Source organism: Arvicanthis niloticus, chromosome 4 (assembly GCF_011762505.2).
Source record: "Arvicanthis niloticus isolate mArvNil1 chromosome 4, mArvNil1.pat.X, whole genome shotgun sequence".
NCBI classification, from domain to species: domain Eukaryota; kingdom Metazoa; phylum Chordata; class Mammalia; order Rodentia; family Muridae; genus Arvicanthis; species Arvicanthis niloticus.
The window spans coordinates 65,518,332-65,540,446 of NC_047661.1; the positions used below are offsets into that span (position 1 = coordinate 65,518,332).

The 22,115-nt window shown below is 42.4% G+C and overlaps 1 protein-coding gene across 6 annotated transcripts in view; it reads left to right on the forward strand.

Annotated features, from left to right (window-relative positions):
* Positions 1-22,115, forward strand: part of Sh3d19 (SH3 domain containing 19) — a 159,568-nt gene that overhangs the window by 54,556 nt on the left and 82,897 nt on the right. For 5 of the 6 annotated variants that reach the window (XM_034500245.2, XM_076932603.1, XM_076932604.1 and 2 more), the window contains exon 2: positions 15,304-15,343. In XM_034500245.2, the coding sequence (XP_034356136.1) occupies positions 15,304-15,343 (40 nt within the window). Of the gene's footprint in view, positions 1-13,500; positions 13,610-15,303; positions 15,344-22,115 lie in introns of those variants that run through there. The other variant, XM_076932606.1, reaches the window with a different exon arrangement.

Genomic DNA, 22,115 nt, shown 5'->3' on the forward strand with positions numbered 1-22,115 from the left:
ATACTAAATAATCATTCTTATACATATTTGGATCCTGATTACTCAGGAAGCATAGAAGTGCTTTCTTCATTGAGGTTTATTTGCTCTAAACTGATTAGCTTCATAAGGACGGGGGCTGATCATTATGAGGGTGTTTGCTTCTCAGTCGTGCTGTTTCTGGGAAAATATAAGAGAGATTAGGGGATACCTCATGGGATTACCTCTGTCTGTCACTGGAGTTGTTTCTCTTGATTCGTACAACTTACTTACTCTACGGCAAATCCATGTTCACCTTTTTATCTATATTTTTACACTGCTTCCTGTTGAAAGGTCATTTTTAGATCATATTTAGATAATCAGACTATTATAGCCTTAGTTAGACATAGCAAAATATAGCTGGGTCTATATTATTACCACGGAAGCTTTTCTACCAGACTCCATGTATCCTCAAAGATGACTATTGATTTTACTTTTAAATTTTAATTTAATATTAAATTTGCCAGTTTACTGTCATCCAAAGATAAAAAGGAATTAGATAAAGCTGTGGTGGTTTGTTTGAAAATGTTCTCCATTGGCTCAGCATTTGAAACCCTACTCCCCAGCTGGTAGCATGGTATGGAGACGTTTAGGAAGTGTGGCCTTGCTGAAGGAAGTATGTCGTTGGGGGGGTGGGCTTTGAGAATCTGTAGCTTTGCGTAGTTCCAGTTCACTCTCTCGGCTTTCAACTTCCTGTTGAGGTTGTGTGCTCTTGGCTTCCATTCCTGCCATCATGCGGGTGTTTGGTTTCTTCTTAATGTTTACAAGGCCCACCCATGTGTGTTACCCATGTATGCTTCCATTCTCTATTGATAACTGATCGAGTGATACTCTATTATATGCCATACTACGTAATCACATTTGTGTGTGTGCTTGTTTGTGTTCACATGTGTGCAGGTGTGTGTATGCGCACTCACACATGTGCATGTGTGTGCTCGTGAGCACGTGTGCCATGGCGTGTGAGTGAATGGAGGTCAGAGCACACACTGCAGTGCGTTACAAGGACGAACTCAGGTTATCAGGCAGCCACCTTCACCTGCTGAGTCAGCTCACTGGCCCTGCTACCAATATTTTATCCACTACTAGTTCATTAGTTTAAAACATTTCCATTTTTTTGGCTACTGTTTGTTATATGGCTCTGAGCATTTGTATACAGGATTCTGTGTGGAAATGATTTCCTTTGTCTTGAGTATTGTGAACAAGAATTCCTGGAAGTAAGCCGTGTCTGCAAAGACCGATTGGAACATCAGTGATGTGGAGAGGTTGGGCTGTTGCAGCCCAGAGTCTAATTAAATTTATCTCAGGCATCTTGTATGCACTTGATAGCTATTCCTTGCAGGCCCACCCCACTGTGTTGGGCCTAACATCCTGTCACTAACAGACAAAGCAAGGCTTAAAACCTGTGTGGATGTATTGGTTTAACAAAGCCTCAGTTCTGTCAACCCAAAGGCTCTCAGATAGCAGCCGAGGGCAGCAGCCGAGGTTTTCCTGCTGTACTGCAACTGCCTGCTTAATGCTTCCACCTATGTTTTTGCTAAGTGCCTTAATTTACGACTTTCTTTGTTATGTTACTATAAAAACTTAGTGAGACTGCTTCCATGTGTTAGAACATCGATCAAATTTTGGGTAACCTAAGTCTGTGTTCCCAGGCCTTGGTCATTCATATTTGGCTCCAGAATCTCTTATTCCCTTGGAGACATGAGCTCTGGTTTTGTTGTTGTTGTTGTTGTTGTTGTTGATGCATGTGCCCGGGACTGGCATCTTGGGGTCATTTGGTAACTCTAGTATTTAGATTTTTGAAAACTGCTGACTCTTTTACAAAGCAGATGCACCATTTTACATCCCCATCTGGAACACGGAAGGGTTCCATTTTTACCACATCCTTGCCAGTACTTTTCATTATCCATCTGTTGGCTTGTAGCTATTCTGGTGGGGGTGGAGTAGTAGCATCTCACTGTGTGTTAGCGACATATAAAAAGCACTTTGGCGCAGTGATGTCTGGTCAGTGGTGGTGCTAATGGGAAACTTAAGCATCTTATGTGGAATCTTTATTAAATACCTTGTGGATGGAATTTAGCTACGATTTTTCTCTTATTTATACAACCTCTATTTCATCTTCTCCTGAATTGCACTTCTCAATTTCCAGAGCTTTCTTGGGTTTGTCAGCTCTACCCCAGACATTTCCCCCTGTAAATATTGTAACAGAATCAACAGCTCCAACAGCCAGGGGTGATTCCTAATGTCTATAATTCCAGCACTCATAAGGCTGAGGCAGGAAGCACTGTGAATTCAAGGCTAGCCTGCACTACATAGTGAATTCCAGCCAGCCTGGCCTACACTTTGAGACTCTATCTCAAAAACAAAAATAAACCCAAACACGTGCAAACAGACACCCCCAAACAGATCCAGACAGATCCATAACACCTTCTATCTTCCCTCTGCCCACCTTTCTCCTTGGAGGATATTTCTGAGTGGAATTCTGGGACGTGGGTGACAGCTCTCCTGTTGGACATTTGTCCACTAATGTCTTGGGGATATGTTCTGTTCATGGATTTTCACCAACTATTTCTTTGGGACTTTTAATCTCTATCACCCGTTCTGTTGCTTTAGGCTGAGTTAGCATCTCAGAGACAAAAACACAAATGAGCAAATGACGTGGACATCGTGAACTTATTTTCTATGGATCTTAATTTTTCTATTTTCTATCTTTGTGTTATTTAAAATCCTATCACCTTAAATTTTCAGATTAACGTTCAGGTTTGTTTATTCTCTTTTTCAGCTTGTCTGCTTAGTCTTTTATGTTTACAACCAATCCTTCCAAGAACTACTTCTTTATAAAAAAAATATTTATTTTATTATGTATTTGTTTGTGTATACATAATCATGTGCATGCGGTATCTGCAGAGGCAGGAGAGGCATTGGATCCCCTGGGACCAGAGTTACAGATGGTTGTGAGCCACCACATAAATGCTGGGAACTGAACCCAGGTCCTCTGGAAGCGCAGCAAGTGCTAACTACTGAGCCATCTCTTCAATCTTTCAGAAGAACTACTTGTTCTGTCTTCTCATTCTTCATGGTAGATTTTTCCTGTTTTATGTATAAATAGAAAGAGGTATATACATAAAATAAACTTTGTTAAATCTGAGAATGCATTTAAAACATCTTAAATATCTTTTTCCTAAGGTGTTTTTTTTTTCTCTTTCATTGAGAATCGATTGTACATTTGGCTAGTCTGTTTTACGTATTGATTTCCTTAGCTGCTTGTTTAACGTTGGTTGAGGGAGCATGTCTATGAATGAAAGGATGAATTGACTAATTTAGGATGAAGGTTTGTTTTCAATAGCACTTTCCTCTGATTACAGAGCTGACTGTGCCGATCGGTGTATTAATAAGGCATGCCTGTTTCCTGCAGGAATGTAGAAAAGATGCAGGAGTTAACAGCAAATGATTGCCCCACAGAATCCAAGCCTCTTAATGTTACGATGCTCTGCATCCCTACAGCTGTGTACACGCTTGCTTATAAATCCAATGTTAGTAACCAGGACAAAGAATCTGATAACACTGGACAGTAGATTGGAGCTCTCCAAGTTCACATGCTGTCATGAGGTGCTCAACTCGAAGGCTTCCGTGTAGTTGGGGAGTTTCTGAGCTTCAGAAAACTCAGAGTCCAGGGGAAGGAATTCGGGACTGTGGAGTCAGTCTTTGAGAGACGTATCATCTAATGTGGGATAAGCATGGCTTCTGGTGAGCAGCGGTTTTATTTGTGGACCACAGGTTCATCTGATGAGGGCCCCACCAGTTTTCTGATGGAAAGGAGGGAAGCAGGAACTTTGGGGGCCTTCACATTCAACTCCCAAAATCTCTCCTTTTAGTTCTCAATCTTAAGTTCTCTGAGACTTTACTTTCTCATCGGTAAGATGTCAAGGATCTTCACCATGGGGCTTTGGTGAGGCACAGAGGATCTTCACCATGGGGCTTTGGTGAGGCACAGAGGCCGCCCTTTAAGGATGCTCTAACATAGTAGACACTCGGACAGCTTTCAGGGCTGTTGTGCTTGGTAAGCAGTTCACATTTCTTCCAGTGGTGTTGTGTGACCTGGGAGCCACTGAAGTGACTCTTAGGTGGCTCTGTGTTTCTCTGTGACAGAAGCATTGCCCCTCAACACTGCATTGCTTCATTGGTGTTATGTGTTTCTTGGTTTACATTTCCGAAGTAATACCTCCAGATGCTTTCTTTTCTTTTTTCTTTCTTTTTTTTTTTTTTATTAATCATTTTATTCGTTTACATTTCAAATGATATCCCCCTTCCTGGTTACCCTTCCACAAGCCTCCCATCCCATTCTCCCTCTCCCTCCTCCCCTTTGCCTTTATGAGGGTGCTCCTGCACTCACCCACCCACTCCTGCCTCACCGAACTATCATCCCCATACACTGGGGCATCAAGCTTCTACAGGACCAAGGGCCTCTCCTCCCATTGTTGTCAGACAAGGCCATCCTCTGCTACATATGTATCTGGATCCATGGCTCCCTCCCTGTATACTCTTTGGTTGGTGGTTTAGTTCCTGGGGGCTCTGGGTGGTCTGGTTAATTGTTCTTTCTATGGGGTTGTAATCCCCTTCAACTCCTTCAGTATTTCCCCTAGCTCTTCCACTGGGGTCTTTCTTTTCTAATCAGAATTATCTGTAGCTTTTGGATGATGATACACACTCTGTGGATCAGTCATAGCCACCTGCTCCCACAAAAGAGGAGACACAGGGCTGGTGAGATGGCTCAGTGGTTAAGAGCACTGACTGCTCTTCCAGAGGTCATGAGTTCAAATCCCAGCAACCACATGGTGGCTCACAACCATCCATAATGAGATCTGATGCCCTCATATGGGTGTCTGAAGACAGCTACAGTGTACTTACACTAAATAAATAAATTCTTTAAAAAAAAAAAAATAAGAGGAGACACAAATGGGCAGCACAGGCCTTTTATCTCAGCTTGTTTCTCATTTGCAGAGATGGAGGACTCGGGCCATTGTATCCTATCATGTTGCACTGAGACTGCAAGGTACCAGGGATTACAGTTTTTGTCATCCCTAAGCAGTTGACACCGGTGGAAGCAATGAGGTGTCAAAGTGTGTTAGTGCTGATAGGTGCTAAGGGCTGGATGAGCACTTACCTTAGGTGTCTACACGGGGAGGAACAGCATGAGCCAGCTGAGAATTCTGCCTCTGCTTCTGTGTTCTTCTGAAGGTAGTTCTTTGGATGGAAGTTAATGGAGAGGAAGGAGATGAGCGTGCTTGAGTTTTGGGAGGCAGTGTGTGTACAGAAAGTATATTCCCTATCCCTAGGTAAGATACATTAGCAAAAATCATACATGGCTTTACCTTTTCTTGAATAAAAAATATTTTTTTAAAGGTCACTCTAGATTAGAGATCAAGACTGCCCCACTGTGGATAAACACGTCAACTTGAAAATGCAGGTCACAAGAATTCCCATCCCAGTGGGAAAGGTTTATTTACCACTTGTTCTTTCACTGGAGTCCCTGGGCCTGGCCTGGTGCTCTTCCTTCTCCACAAGGTCACCATCAGCTTCTCCACAAGGTTACCTTCAGCTACTCCACAAGGCCTTGGTGCATTCAGCTACTCCACAAGTGAAAGCATCTCTTAGCTACACTCTTTTCCTAATGTTCATTCACCTTTCAGAGTCAGCCGTACAGGAGAAAAGCGCTGTGTTGCAACATCATTTAATGCTCAGAACTAACAGACTGGGAGATAGGAAAAATGGAGGTTTGTCTTTAAAGGATTGTAAAGACTTTGTCTTGTTGGTTTTTTGTTTTGGTTTTGTTTTTGTGTTTGTTTTTTCCTAACAGCTGAAAAGGGCAGCATGTGGCTAGAGGTGTTGTCTAACCCTGTTGCACCTGAAATAACAATCTTAATTTTTGTTTCCCATAGTCTCATGAACAAAATCTGTACTGTTCTGAAATATAATAGGAAGTTCTAGTAAAGAGATAAAATTCTTATATTTAATCTATTTCATTCCTTTCTCTGTGTCACTCATTCAGCCTACTCAGGAAAGTGGTTTGAAACTCTTGAGTCTTAAAAAAAAAATAATTTTAGGCTAGGTTTGGTGGCTCATGCCTTTAATCCCAGCACCTGGGAGATAGAGTCAGACAGATCTCTATGAAGTTGAGGACAGCCTGGTCTACATAGTTCTAGGGCAGCCAGGGCTACATAGTGAGACTCTGTCTCAAATTAGCAAATTAATAACACTAATAATTTTTGAGGCCAAAGTAGGTTATGTCATAGTGAAATACATTTGGAGAGTACAATTATGTGTTCACAAGGACCAGGCATGGTACTGCATACCTCTAATACTGGCGCTTTATGGTCTGAAGCTGGAGGAGTGTAAGTTCCAGGCCAACCTGTGTTACATAATAAAACTTGTCTCAAAGCACTAACAGAACATCTTCACACACACATGCACACGTGCGTGCACACACAAACACACACCCATGCACATATGCACACAATAAACAAATGCAACAAAGAGGTATTGTAAGACTTTCAAAAGAAAGTAATCAGTGAGACAAGAGAATCACTGGGCAGCTTGAGGTGAGAGCAGCAGAGAGGACTGAAGGAGGACGCCTGTCCCTGGGCCAGCCTCCATTTCTGTTTCTTCCCTGCATAGCACTGATGAAATGTCCATCTTCCTAAGGTCCCTGCCAGACTCACTGTGGGTGAAAAGGGACATGTGAGGGGACTCGGAGTGTCTGAAATGACCAGCATAAAAAAGCTCTGATCACAGCCTGATTTAATAGCCAGGTGAATTCAGCAATCAAAGTGAGCCCCTTGAAACACTTTAAAGAATTATTAAAAGGAAGCAGCCTGCCACCAGATAGCCAGTGCCTTTTCCAATTCCTATGTGCTGCCATTTTGTCTCCTGTATTTGGTTTGTTTTTCTGAGGGCTGCTTTGAGGCAGAAGTTTTAGAACAGAGGTGATTTTTAAAATCATTATGTTCATGAGAAGTAAAAGATGCATGGACATTCTTAGATGTATTTCATCGATATCAGACTTACCTCTGAGATGGGATGCAGGTCAGAAGAGGAAAGGGAGAGCAGTGGCTGGTCCCATTATCGTTAGCATTTGCAGAGTCTGACGGTGTAGAGAACCCAAGACTGTCCTTGCTTTTATCAAACACCACACTTGGGATAAATGGAACAGACTTGTGTGAAAACCGTAAAGAGCAATGCATGTGGGCTGGAGAGACAGCTCAGAGGTTAAGAGCACTGACTGCTCTTCCAGAGGTCCTGAGTTCAATTCCCAGCAACCACATGGTGGCTCACAACCATCTCTAATGGGATCCGATGCCCTCTTCTGGTGTGTCTGAAGACATCGACAGTGTACTCACATAAATGAAATAAATAAATCTTAAAAAAAAAAAAGGGGGGGGCAATGCATGCATGCTGTTACAAGCTAAGTATCGACTGGGTGAGAAGGAGCATGGCATCCAGATAAGGTGGTTTAGGCAAGATAATGCTCTTCCCCTTCCCCACAAAGATCCATGCCCTAATGCCTGGAACCAGTGACTGTCTCATTCTATAGCAAAGGAGGATCAATGTTGCTGATCAGTTGGCCATTTTATAAAGAAATTATACTGAATGATCATCTCTGACCTATGATAGCCATGACTGGTGTTTAAAGATAGATATGAGAGAAAGGCAGAGTCAGAAAGAGATTTTAAAATGCTGATCGGTTGGGCTGGGTTGATGGCTGAGTCAGTGAAGTGCTTTCTGTGCAAGCATGAGGAACTGATTGGAAGGCCAGCACAAAGGCATGTGTCATCTACGGTACCAGTGCTTGGGAGGTGGAGACAGGCAGATTGATGGAGTTAATTGGTCAACCAGCTTAGCCAAATTGGTGAACTCAAAATTCAGTGAGAAACGCTGTATCAAGAAAAGAGGTATAGGGGACCAGAGAGATGGCTCAATGGGTAAAGGTTCTTGCCACCAAGTCTGATGATCTGAGTTCAATTCTCAGGTCTCACAGTGTAGGAGAGAAATGACTTCTGCAAGTTGTCCTCTGACCTCCACATGCACACTGTGGCACGTGTGTACCCCTGACACAATAAGTGATGTGTTTATAAAAAGATAAAGAGACAGGTGATATGTTTTGGTGGATGTGTGGTGAGGTGTGAGGGAAGGGGGTGCCTCTGTGGGCCCATGCAGAGGGACCTTCCCCCTGAGGGACCAGTCACACAAAGGTATAGTATACAATAGAGTTTACTCAGGGCATGGGGAGGAGAGTTAAGAGGGTAGTAGAGGCAGAGAAAGGCAGAGAAACAGAGAGAGCAGAGAAGAGTAGAGAAGTAGAGGCCAGCCATGAGCACATGGAGGGGGAGGAGGGGAACAGGAGAGAGGGGGAAGGGGTGAGAGGACAGAGTAGGAGTGGGAAGGCAAGAGAGAAAGGAGCGGGCAACAGCCCCTTTTATAGTGAGTCAGGCATACCTGGCTGTTGGCAGGTAACTGCAGGAGCATAGACAAAATGCTAACAATAAGTAAGTAAAATATAATAATTATAAATAGTAGCCTCAATGTACATGTACATACACACACACACACACACACACACACACACACGGCATGCACTTATGCATGGCGTGTTCCCTTACAGAAACTCTGTGACATATTTTCTCACTTTTCACAGCTGAGAAAACTGACTAAGAATAAATAACTAGTGCAGTCCCTACACTAGTGACTACAGCTAGTTCACTGACGCCCTCTGAGGTGATGGCGACTGAGGCTTACGGCAGTAGCACAGGCAGGGTGTACAAAGCGTCACTGTGTTATCTGTCTTCTTGGGGTGTACGGCATGGGCATGTCATGATTTGTAGTTTTTCTAAGACCTAGATTTATCTGGCAAACAAATATGGCAGGATGGAAGAAGAGGCCAGAACCAGAAAACCCGGTTGGGACACAGCACCCTGACAAGAGCTGATAAGAGCCTGGGAGAGGGCCGTGGACACACTGGGTGTGGCCGGAGCAGATTACACAGACAGTGTGCTGCTGTGTGATCATGAATCCTGTTTTGAAAACTAAACTCCTCTCTGTATTTGTTTCCCCTCCCCGTGATTAAGGTGCTACGATTCAGTGAGTTTAGGGTTTCTAATTAGGATTAGAAAAGAGCAACAGTCGCGTAAATTGTGTGCCTCAAATTGTCCTGCTGTAGTGATGCCGAGGTTCTCGTTAATCTCCTAGCAGTTCAACAAGGTCAAATAGATCTTTACTGGGCTTTCCAGTGGGAGCGGAGCTTGGTGGTAGAGCAGTTTCTTGCTTCGTCTGAGCAAGGCCTTAGGTTTGATCCCTAGCACTGCAAGAAAAGAAACAAGTTTTTAGGAAACTTACATTTAATAGAGCAGTATCACAGTCAGTGTAGGAACCCTAACCGTGAAGAAAAATCACTTTAGAGACACACTGGAGCAAAGCCGATCTAATGGACGGCAGAGGCAGACATCTCTAAGTTCATGTCTACACATAGACAGAGAACAACCACTGGATCCTTAAGAACTAGGTATATGTACAATGCATTTCGTTTTATTTCGTTTGTTTGGTGTGTGTGTGTGTATGTGTGTGTGTGTGTGTGTGTGTTTGTGTGTGCACGCACATGTGAAAGGCAGGGAACAACTTGTGAGACCCATGGGGTCCCAGAGACGGAACTCAGGTTTTTAGTCTTGACCTGCTGAACCATCCCAAATTCCCTGATATGTCTTCTCTTTGTTTGAAGCTTTAGGAAAGCCCATGAAACTCTGTATAACACGTATCTCTGTAGAATCGGTTTTCGATCTTTAAGAGTCCTCAAGGACTCGTGAGCCCTGGATGTTTCTGTTCTATCAGTGTAATGGATGGGTTCGTTGTTTTATTTAAGCTGCTTATCATAAATTAAAAGCAATGGTATTGTTGGGCAAGTGTCACCTTGGGCAGCTAATGATGGGGCTATAATGTGCATGGAAGATAAGTCACCAGGCATTGTCTCGGTCTTGTGCATGTCACAGAGACTCACTCACACAGAGCCTGGTGGTATAGAGCACTTACTAAGTGAAGCCCCTTGCAGTCAAGAGAGGCAGTGCATGCGAGACACATGAGGCTGCTATGTGCTGTCTTATAGTAAATTTGTGTTATATAGAGATGAATATGATCTAAAATAACGATTAAAAGTATAGGATAATAAATACCTAAACCGGCAGTGTAGTCATTATTATGTACCCTGCTTAATTGCATGTGCTACATGCTCATGAGTGCCATACTGTGAGTCTCTTTATAGCAGCATCCTGCAAACGTGCGTGTGATGTGTTGGACTATGAGGTGTGTAAGCAATAGGAACTCTTAGCTCCAGGAAATCATTTGGGACCACTACCATATGGTCTATTTGAACCTTACATAGCACATGGCTAATCCTTTTTCAGATACTTGCACTCTTGCATTAATGTTGAATGATTTGTGTGTGTGTGTGGGGGGGGTCCATGTTTTTGAAATAATAGAATAAACTGAATGTGGAGTCAAGTGCATGCCTGTTAACCTTACCTACTGGGAAGGCTGAGGTATCATTTGAGACCAGAGTAGGCAACATAGTGAGACTGATTTAAAAAACAAAACAAAACAAAACACTGGGCATGGTGGTGAACTTGGGAGCCAGAGGCAGGCAGATCTCTGAGTTCTTCTGTATAGACTAGTCTGGTCTATACAGAGAATTTCAAACTAGCCAAAGCTATACAGTGAGACCCTGTCTCAAAATACACACACACACACACACACACACACACACACAGGTTTTAGGGCTAGTGAGATAGCTTAGTGGGTAAGCTTGATAACTTGGATTCAGTCTCCAGCTCTCAACATAGAAAAAGAAAACAGACTTCTGAACACTGTCCTCTGACTTTCATATGTATATCATGGCATATGTGTGCCCACACATATCCACATACACACACCATCACACCATACCCATGAATGCATATACATACTAAACACATATACCACATACACTACACAAACATACACACCATATACATTATACACACATGCACACATACACACTATACATACACACAACATATACAATGCACACACACAATGTAATTTAAAACCAATAAATACAATTTAAAACCAAACATAGACAAACACCCAAGTCAGAACTCGATGGTAGTGCTTAGTATGACATAGAAGCTTTTAAAGATTTTTCTTGTTACAGACATTTTGAAACTCTAGTGTGAGTTGTAGGACAGATTCCCTTCGCACTGCTTCCTGCTCTGCTGTGGGTTTATCCTGTGTTCATTCTGGAGGTTGAGTCTTCCCCTAATTTCAAAGAACAATATAAGACCCATCACTTCTGACTGCAGTTACTAAAACAAGCTCCTCTCTCCTCAATGAGGCTTGATTTTTCTCTTTAGTTAAGTGATCAAAGCCAAATCATCAAAGCCTGACTCTGCAAGATCTACATTGGCCATCCCTCTTAAGTTTTAACCAAAGCAAAAGATGACATTTGCATTTGTGTCATCTACATTTCAAAGTGCTTGTCATCTTAGAGTCATGAGTCGGATCTGTGCAGTCATTTCCCCAAAAGCCGTCCTGGTCAGAGTGGACACAAGTGGTGTACTGTCTGAACACATGAACATTGGATCATATGTGGTGGTTTGGATGAGAATGACCCCCCATGGGCACATATATTTGAATAGGTCCCCAGTGGATGGAACACTTTCAGAAGGATTAGATGTGGTGGCCTTGTTAGAGAAGATGGCGGCCCTGGGGTTGAGCTTTGGGGTTTCAAAAGCACACACCATTTCCAGTTAGCTCTCTCTGCTTCCTGCTTGTGGATCAGGATATAAACTTTCAGCTCCTGCTCCAGCACCATGCCCGCCTGCTACCATGCTCCTTGCCATGATGGTCATGGACTCACCCTCTGAAATTGTAAGCCCCAAATAAAGTCTTGCTTCTGTAAATTGCTGTGATGGTTTGTATATGCTTGGCCCAGGGAGTGGCCTTGTTAGAATAGGTGTAACCTTGTTGGAGTAGGTGTGTCACTGTGGGAACTGGCCTTTAAGACCCTTGTCCTAGCTGCCGAGAAGCCAATCTTCGGAACAAGAGGTAGAACTCTCAGCTCCTTCAGCCCCATGTCTGCCTGAATGCTGCCATGTTCCTGCCTTTATGATAATGAACTGAACCTCTGAACCTATAAGCCAGCCCCAATTAAATGTTGTTCTTTATAATAGTTGCCTTGATCATGGTGTCTGTTCATAGCAGTAAAACCCTAACTAAGATGTCTTGGTGTCTTATCACAGCAGTTAGAAAGTAACTAAAACATGTGCTCCATGTCTTAGAACCAGAAACTGTCTTGAAAGGGAAATGTGTATAACCTGGAGTTGTCAATATGGGCCTTTTTATTTTTAGCAATTCTTCAATGTTATTCTTATCATATCATATACATGAGTCCAGAAACCTGTTTTCTGCCCATACATTCTTTTCTAATTATGGAGAATATATTAGAAAGTGTTTGATTTGAAATAAGTAAAATTTGTGTTCTTTAAGCACTGTGTAGGCCAAGATAAAATTTTCATGTTAGATCTCAGTCTGTTCATGCTCTGCTTAAGGTTTTATCCAACTTATTTTTTATTGTTGGCAAGAAACTGGAGCCTGAATCTGTTCTCGTGATTTGTTTTGTTCAGTCTTGGCTCTTGGACTGAAGTAATCACAATATATTTTTTGACAGTTGCACAATATTCTTCCCTATTGTGAAAATTGCTTTGCTTAAAATAGAAGTGCATAAACCATAACGTTATTTGAAAAGTACAAACAGAAGACTCAGATAGACACTACACACATGCACATTCATGGGTGTGCACACATACACGTTCCATTATTTATATGCATTCCAGCTAAAAGATGACCTGATCACCAAGTGTGAACTGTGTTTATCTGTGTTCTTTGGGGAGAAGATGAAGGTGGAGATGTGTGTTTCAATTTGTTACTATTGTTGAAAGTTGAATGTCTGGGGATATTGTAAACAATGGATAATTTATCTTATTCTCAAATCATCACTGTGGGTTCATAGGAGTAACACGTAATAAACACTGCACATATATTGACATAGGAATCTGATCTGTAACACAAAGTGAACTTGTGGGAAACGTTTAAATGTTTTCCAACAGTTAATCAGATCATTTTCTTGGATTTTATTTACCAGCCTGATACTCTGAAAAGGAAGACATTTGTGTTTTCTTAGAGCTGAAAGTATTGAAATGACTGGGATTTCCTGCTTGAACCCAGAGTGGAGGAGAGTTGCGAGCTATCCAGAGCTATCCGTTTCCTGAGTGGTCACATTCCAGATGTGCAGACGGGTCATAGCACATCTGCCAATCAGAATGGTCCCTGGAGGGAAGCCCTTGGATGCTGAGGCTTGTTTACAAGCTCTTGACTCTGCTTCTCCCTCCTCCTGTGTGTTGTGTGCCTTGGGAGATTAGTGAAGGATCCTGCTGGCACATGCCTAGATAAGTAAACTGCAGGAAACCAGGGCAGTGACATCCCGAGCAGAGTTTTATTAGCTCCTGGCTAGCCACAGGTAAGAGCTGCTGCTTTGTTATGGGAATGACTAACTTCTATCCAGTTTCTGCTTTGCTTTTGTTAACACAACAAGCAAGCTAAAAGCCAGAAGAATCATTTGTTTTCTCTTAAGATTTAAAATATACCAAGTATTACTATGACTTTAATACCCGACAGTGGAAAGTCTACTGTTTTTGCTTAAGGGAGGAGTGAGATGAGTAAATTAAGATTGTTTTAAAGGTACAGTAACACTCAGTGTGTAGAAATTAGAACCAGAAACATTACCATTGTACACATAGAGGGCAGAGCATCTAAACAAACATGTTTTATCATGAATCTACTTTCTACTCATTCTGAAAACAGTCTTACTGTATACTAGTTCTTTGGCTTAAAAAGGCGTTTCTTGGGTGGGTGAGATGGCCCGGCAGGTAAAAATGCTACAGTGGAAGAGTTCTTGTCATGCAAGATGCTAACCTGGCTGTCTAGTTCCTGGAAGCCACAGCAGAAGCAGAAACCTAATGCCTGTGAAAGTTGCGTGTGTATGCACACACACACTAAAGAAGTGAATATAAATAAATAAATAAATAAATAAATAAGTCGCTTCTTTTTTATTATAAATCCTGTGCAGAAGATGGAGCATCATGCACCTCAGTGCGCCTTACTCCTTCCCTCCCCTTTCCTCTTAGAGTACAATGCTCTCTGTCCTGCTCTACCTTCAGTAAAATTGGATGGGGGTATTATTATCTAACCTTTGCTTTGTCTTTAAATCATTCTACAAAGTTAACATTGATTGAGATGGTGTTATAGGAGAGGGAATTTGATAGTGTTCCCATAGGTTTCTTTTAAAGTCGGGTGGGACTGCACTGTGTTGATTTTTGCAAACACTGAGGCTTTCTTCGGTTTCTTTTTCTTATTTCAAAGCATATACAAGGGAACAATTGTTATTTGGACTCAAATGAGCAAGTTGGATGTTTTGTGTCTCTTGTGCATGGGATGGTTTTCAGATAGATACATAGTATTTTGTAACAGTCTAGAAAATTACATTTGAGCAGTTAGGCCCCTGAACTTTTATACACAGCTGGCTTTCTCACCCCGGGCACAGTTGACATCTTAGGGCGTTGCACTGTGTACTTTTGGACAATTAACAGCGTCTCCGGTTTCTTGTTCTTGCAGTTCCTTCCCTCACCGTTGTGATCATTGGAATGTTTATGTATACCGCATTATAGCTAACTATCCACAGAACATTCTTGAATGTTCTGGGCGGGAGGGAGTTAAGGCTGTACTGGTCTTGGTGTGTTTGCAGATGTTGCCAGCTGCTCATGTTGCTCCCTCCCATTCTGCTAGAAGCTCCTGCCAACCATGATTCATGGAATAATTTTTCAGAGCTGAGTAATCTCTGGCTTTTCAGTTTCCTTATTTTCTTTAGCTGTCGTTTTAGCTTTAGCAAAGTCTTTAACACAGCAAAGATCTTCTAAAATGAATAACATTTTCTGAGTAGATGTTACCAACCCATCAAAAAAGTTTTATGTGTCCTGTGTCGCATGCTTTCGACACTCGTGTCAGGCAGATCCTCTCAACTCCAGTGAAGAACGTTGCCCAGGAGAAAACAGAGCTGCCCTGACCTGTCATCTGTGAGACTCGGTGGTGTGGCAGCTGGAGTCTACAGCTCCTTTAAAGCCTGTGCTGACGTGTGACTGTCTCCTTTCTTTTCAGATCGCAACGAGCGACATAAGCCAGAACATCGTTCTTCAAGGTATGAATTTATAGTATTTAATGGTTCTTTTTAAAGTTCCTTGTTTGAAAAACTATTTGGAAGCCATGAAACTGTCCTTTTTAGGGTTACTGTTATGTTGAACTCGATTATGACTTCATAGGAGAGAAGTCATTTGTTCTCTGAACAAAACCCTCTGAAGATACTGAGTACATGGACAGTATTTTATACTGAGGGTTCCTGTCAGGAACAGATCCAGCTTCATAAAGCATTCTCATTTTCTTCCTCTTATAACTTAATTTTCTCTCCTCTTTCTAACCAGTATTTTAAAACACACATTGCTGTTTTCCTGATGACAGAATTGACACAGACTCTATAGAAACACAGAAGATAGTTTTAAACTTCACTGATGTGTATGTGTAACTGATGTGTACATGCTGTGTGGGAATGCATCTATAGCATGCATGGGTCACAGGGAATTCTGTGAAGTCAGTTCTCTCCCTCTCACCTTACGTGGGTCCCAGGGATCGAATTCAAGATGTCAGGATTGTATGACAAATGCCTTTAGCTGCTGAACCATTCTGTCCCAGAAAATAAATTGTTTTGTTGAAAAAGAATTTCTCTATGTAGCCCTGGCTGTTCTAGAGCTTTGCACACAAATACACACACACACACACACACACACACACACACATAAACACACGGCTGGTCTCAAACTCACAGAGATCTGCTTGCTTCTGCCTCCCTAGTGCTGGGGTTAAAGGTGTACATCACTACACCCAACTTAATTTGTTTTTTTTTTTCTTAAGATTTATTTATTTTATGTATATGATTATACTGTAGCTGTCTTCAGACACACCAGAAGAGGGCATCGGATCTCATTACAGATGGTTGTGAGCCACCATGTGGTTGCTGGGAATTGAACTCAGGACCTCTGGAAGAGCAGTCAGTGTCCTTAACCACTGAGCCACCTCTCTAGCCCCAACTTAATTTTTATAACTACAAAGCATTAAAAAACAAATAAACAAAAACCAACTTTCACCAGCACCAAAGAATAGTTCTAAAAATACTTTCAAACTTTAAAAGGTAGAAACTAACTTTGTTTCTTTCTCTTTTAAATGAGACTTGCAGGCTGTTCTAGATATTTTTTATCAAATTTTAGAAAACTGTAATTTTTTCTATTACTTTCCCATTTTATTCATCACTGATGTTTCTTTGGATTTTATTTTATGAAGTTTGATAAAGTAGTGATGGTGCATTTTTTAGGTTTACTGGTAAACTATACCCTAATGCTTTTTCAAGGGGTCAAATCCTAACTTGTATTGAACTCAGTCAATCAAAGTATAAAATCTTTGAAAGCTTCCCTAATTATAGTAGACATACATTTTTCAACAGTTTTCAGTCAAAACAGTGAGAGTCTATTTAAAAGGAAAATATAGCTGAGTGTCTATAATATTGGCCTTTCTTCCAGTATAATATATACATAATAAATCACTCTTTATATATGGCTGGTTCTGTGTCTTGACAGACATATATTATTATGTACTTATATGTGTATTGTGCATGTGTGTGTACATGTGTATGAGTGTGCATATGTGTGCTGTGCATGTATGTGGATGTATGTGAATACAAGTGTGTGTGGGCTGTGCATTGTGTGGATGTGCATGTAGTGGGTGTGCACATGGTAGGTGTGCATGTGGTTGGGTATACATGTATGTGTATGCATATAGTGGCTGTGCATGTGGTTAGGTGTATATAGGATGGGTGTACATGTGGTTATGCATGTGGGTATGCGTGTGGTCAGTGTATGTGAGAAAAAACTCGCATGGTGGGGGAGTCCTGAGGCGGGGCGTTCCACGCTGCTGGCGGGTCTGGTTCGCACAGTCACGAGAAGGTCTAGTTCCAAAGGTTGGGACCCTGGCAGCAGGCACAAAAGAAACATGGAGTCCAAGGGATCCAAAGCTTTTATTGTTCATGGAGTGGTGGATGGGTCTGGATGGTGCGCCCTTCCCCTTAAAAGCCAGGGGAGCTTGGCTTTTATAGGGAGGAGGAAGAGGAGAGGGAGTAACTTAATTAGCTACGCCCCCTGGCCTTTAGATAACTCATTAATATTTAAATCTCTCGAGGTGGAGACCTGTTAATCACACCCTCCACCTGTGCCTTATGTGACTGACAGGTTGAATGGAGATTAGACCGAGTGTCAGGGCCCTGGGTTCTGGGGGCGTGGCCGAACACCCACAACCCAAGAACCAGGATACCCGTCCATGGCCCGACAAGTGTACATGTGTGCATATGGTGGGTGTGCATGTGTGTGGATATGCATATAATGGATATACATATAGTGGGTGTGCATATGGTGGGTGTGGATGTGGTGGGTGTGCATGTGGTACATGTGGATGTGGTGGGTGTGCATGTGGTGGGTATGTATATGGTGGGTGTGCATGTGGTACATGTGGATGTGGTGGGTGTGTATATGGTGGGTGTGCATGTGGTGGATGTGTATATGGTGGGTATGCATGTGTTTGTATGTGCATGTGGTGGGTGTGTATATGGTGGGTGTGCATGTGGTGGGTGTGTATATGGTGGGTGTGTATGTGTTTGTATGTGCATGTGGTGGGTGTGCATGTGTTCGTATGTGCATGTGGTGGGTGTGCATGTGGTGGGTGTGCATGTGGTGCATGTGTATATGGTGGGTGTGCATGTGTTCATATGTGTATGTGGTAGGTGTGCATGTGTTAGATGTGCATGTAGTTTGTGAATATAGTGGGTGTGTATGTGGTGGGTGTGCATGTGGTGAGTGTGCATGTGTTAGATGTGCATGTGGTGGGCATGCATGTGTGCATGTGGTGGGTGTGCCTGTGTGTGTGCATTTTGTGTGCTTGTGGTAGGTGTGCATGCCATGTCACGGGTTGGAGATCAGAATACAACTTTGTAGAAGTTGGTTCTCTCCTTCTACCATGTTGTTCTTCAGATCTAAATCAGAGGCAAGCACTTTACTTTCTGGATCATTTTGATTTCCCTGTAAATTTGATTTTTAATTTTTTTCAAATATGAAATTTAAGAAGAAAAATATAAGAACTTTCAGAGCATATTGTTATCAATGGATGGTGTAAAGCTGGGTTATTGCATGGCAGAGCCCTTGTGTGGTCAGGAAGGAACTTTTGAGAGTCAGTTCTGTCCTCCCGGTGTGGGTCCTGGGTAACTCAGTTAGCAGGCTTGACAGCAAGCACCTTTACCTGCTGAGCCATCTCATTGGCTCATAGCAACATAAAGTTAGAAGAATAAATTTAAATAAAATATTTAGAATAGTAAAAACCAAGGTTCATGAGCCCCTTGCCACACTGAAGTTTGGAACGAATTGAACAGTATAAATTTTAATATAACACAGATCCTTACGTGAAGCATAGGTGACATAAAAAAGACAGGAGGAGGTAGAATTTAAGCAGCATGTTTAAAAAAAATTGTGAAGATTTAGCTCTTTGTAGAATCACCATGAGTGGAAACCTTTGTGGTTGTTTTCATGTCCCCAGAGATTTGTGATTGTGGATTATATGGAAAGAATAATATAACCACTTTAATGAGTGTTCCTGCTATAGCACTTTTTTTTGACATTCTGTCTAATTCTGGGTTCAGAGACCTTAAAGAAGTCATGGTATACCATGGAGTGGGTATACTGATATCTTATGGGGAGCTTAAAAAGCAAAGTGGGATCTCATTCCCCATCCCAGAGCGTATTCAGAAAGTGTGGAATAGATCCTCAGTGTGTGTTAGTCAAGGCCTCGGGTGCTTCCGGTGCATAGCCAGGTTGGGCTCTGTGGTCCGGAATGCAGCAGCTGACTTAAGACAGGTAGAGGGGAAACACAGCTAAATCATGGGAAGACAGGAACAGGGTAACCAAGGTAAGTAGGTGTTTGGGATGGAAGTGGTATCTGGCTTCAAATCCCTGGAGAGTGGCAGGTAAAAAAGACGGGAAGAATTGTTCTTCACGGTTGTAGTCCTATTAAGGGTGAGGCCTACATGTTGAAGGCATCGCTGGTCTTAGGTTGGAAAGGGAAATGTGCAAAATGAGTCTTGGCTCCAACTAGAAACAAAAAAACTTGGAAGTGCCTGTAATGGCTCTTCCTGGTTGTCAACTTGACTCCATCTGGAATAAACTACAATCCAGAATTAGAGAGCTCTCCTGTGATCCAGATCTTGAGGTTGGAAGATTCAAGCTTCTGACCTGGATCTTGGCATGGAGATCTTTTTTTTCCCCCAAGGGGGAAGAGGTTTACTCAGGAGATGGGGCAAAGGTGGGGAGAAGAAGGTGGAAGGATAAGAGAGAAGAGAAGTAGAGGCCGGCCATGACCACGTGGAGAGAGAGGAAGGGGGGAGGGGACAGAGAGGCAAGAGGGTAAGAAAGAGGGTAAGAGAGTAAGAGAGTAAGAGTAAGAGAGTAAGAGGCACGGAGATCTTGAAGTGTAGTGGCCATGAAAAGTTAGGCCCAGGCAAGGTAGTACACTCCTTTAATCCCAGGAGTCTGAGGCAAGAAGATCTCAGCCTGGGACAAAGCAAGTCCCAGATCCAGGTATGGTAGTACACACCTTTTATCTGGGCCACACCTTCTGCTGGAGGCCTGCACAGGGACATTGGAAGAAGGAAGATTCACTCTTCTACTGCTTTCACTTACTTGCCAGAACATCTGTTGGAACCTACTTCTACAGAAGACCAGCTGAAACAACTAGCCTCGTGGGACTGAGCAAATACTAGATTCTTGGACTTCCCATCCACAGCTGCCCATTGTTGGGTCAGTTAGACTACAGACTAAATCATCACAATAAATTCCCTTAATATATAGAGACATTCCATAAGTTCTGTGACTCTAGAGAACCCTGACTCAGTGTCCAACTGAGAAAACCTTGGAAAAAATACATATACTGGGGACTTGGGTAAGATGTCACAATCAGTAAAGTGCTTGCTGCGTGAACAGGGACCTGAGGTGGATCCCCAGCACTTGTCTTAAAATCAGGGCACCCCATGGGGAATGGGAAGGGGAAGACAGGAGGACCCTAGGGATTGACGGCCAGCTTATGATTTGAGTCTTTAAAAAAAAAATAGGATAATTGATTTTAAATCTATATGTGTAAATATTTTATTTGTATATTTTGGCTATATTTGAAACAGGATTTCACTATGTAACCCTAGCTGGTCTAAAACTCACAGAAATCCTCCTGCCTTTGCTTCCTGAATGCTGGGATTAAAAGCATACACCACCTTGCCTAGCTGAGTATAAAATATATTGGGATTTTTAAAATCCACATAGAAGGGATGGTAGTGTTAGGGAAACCATCACTGTGCCGTTCTGAGTGCAGTTTTGTCTGAGGCGAAGACCATCGGTGGCAGTTAACCCTTCTGTAGGGTTGTTTGGGGAGCTGGTAGTTGTGTGGCCTTGAAAGATCACCCCATAAAGGGTTCTTAGTTGCATAAAGGGAAGTCACTACCTTCATCAAGTGGTCATCTTACCTATCACGGTCGACAGGAGCCAGGCAGTGTGTCTCCAGATGACGGAGCAGCGGCACACTCATTATGTAGACGGTGGCTCTAAGAGACAGTGGGTTCTGGAGAATAGTGTCTTGAATGGCACAAAGAGGCTGGGAGAAAGTTTTCCATTAACAAAATGAGAGAGATGTGGTGAACACCTATAATCCAGCTCTCTGGAAGAAGAGACGGGAGGATTCTGAGTTCCAGACCAGCTTGTGCTACATAGTAAGACTCAAAAAAATCCAATGGCTAGGAATGTGGACTGTTTATCTTGCATATGTCGCATATGTAAGAGCTCATAATACATATATACATACAATTAGAAGAGATTAGCAAATAAATGTGGTGTGTGCATTTGATATTTAAAATTTAAGATTAAAAATATCCTCCCCCACACACATACAACACCCAAATAAATAAAAGAAGAAATTTAAAACAACTCTAATCTTTAAAAAAAAGAAATTGGAGGACTGACAACTAAAAAGGCTTAAATACGGATTTTACCTGTAAACATTGCCCCTTTGGATAGAGAATAAGAAAGTCGCTCTCAGTAGACAGATGCCAAACTGTCAGGGGTGGCATGTTTTATGTGTACAGTCTAGTCTCGTATAATTCATGGGAGAAAAACAAGGGCAGATGAAGAAGCAGGTGAATCACAGGAGAACATTAGTGATTTGTGCATACACAGAAGGCGTATGTATGTGTGAATTTTATTGTTTCCTCAGTCTTTTTATTATAGACTGAACGTGTGTGTGTGTGTGTGTGTGTGTGTGTGTGTGTGTGTGTGTGTGTGTATTTAGGTGAGGTATGTGTGAGCATCTGAACAGATGTGAGCCTTGGGTATGGTTCCTTGGTACCATCCATCGTTTCTCTTTAAGACAGTTCTTCAGGGCACCTGTAGCTCACCCCTTAGACTAGGCTGGCTTCACCTGGCTCTGCATCCCCAGCCCAGGGCTTACTCACTCACCTGGCTTTTGGATGCCTGGGGGTGACCTTGGGTTCTATGTAAGCACTTTACCAACTGAGCTGTCTGTCCCCACACCCTGACTTGAAAAGTTCAGAAAGTAGCAGTGGAAGAACTGCCCAACTGTTGGCAGAAGTCCCCGAAGATGAATGTGACTCTGGACAGAACTTTAAGGGTGATGGACCTCTCTACACAATATGAGGAAGAATTGTCTGTCAGAGCTGATCAAAGAAAGGCTGTTCTGTGAGCAAATATCGTGAAGGAAAGCTAAGATTGCTGGCACTGGGGAGAAAAGAGAAAAAGATGCCGTTGTAACTAAGTTAGTCTTCG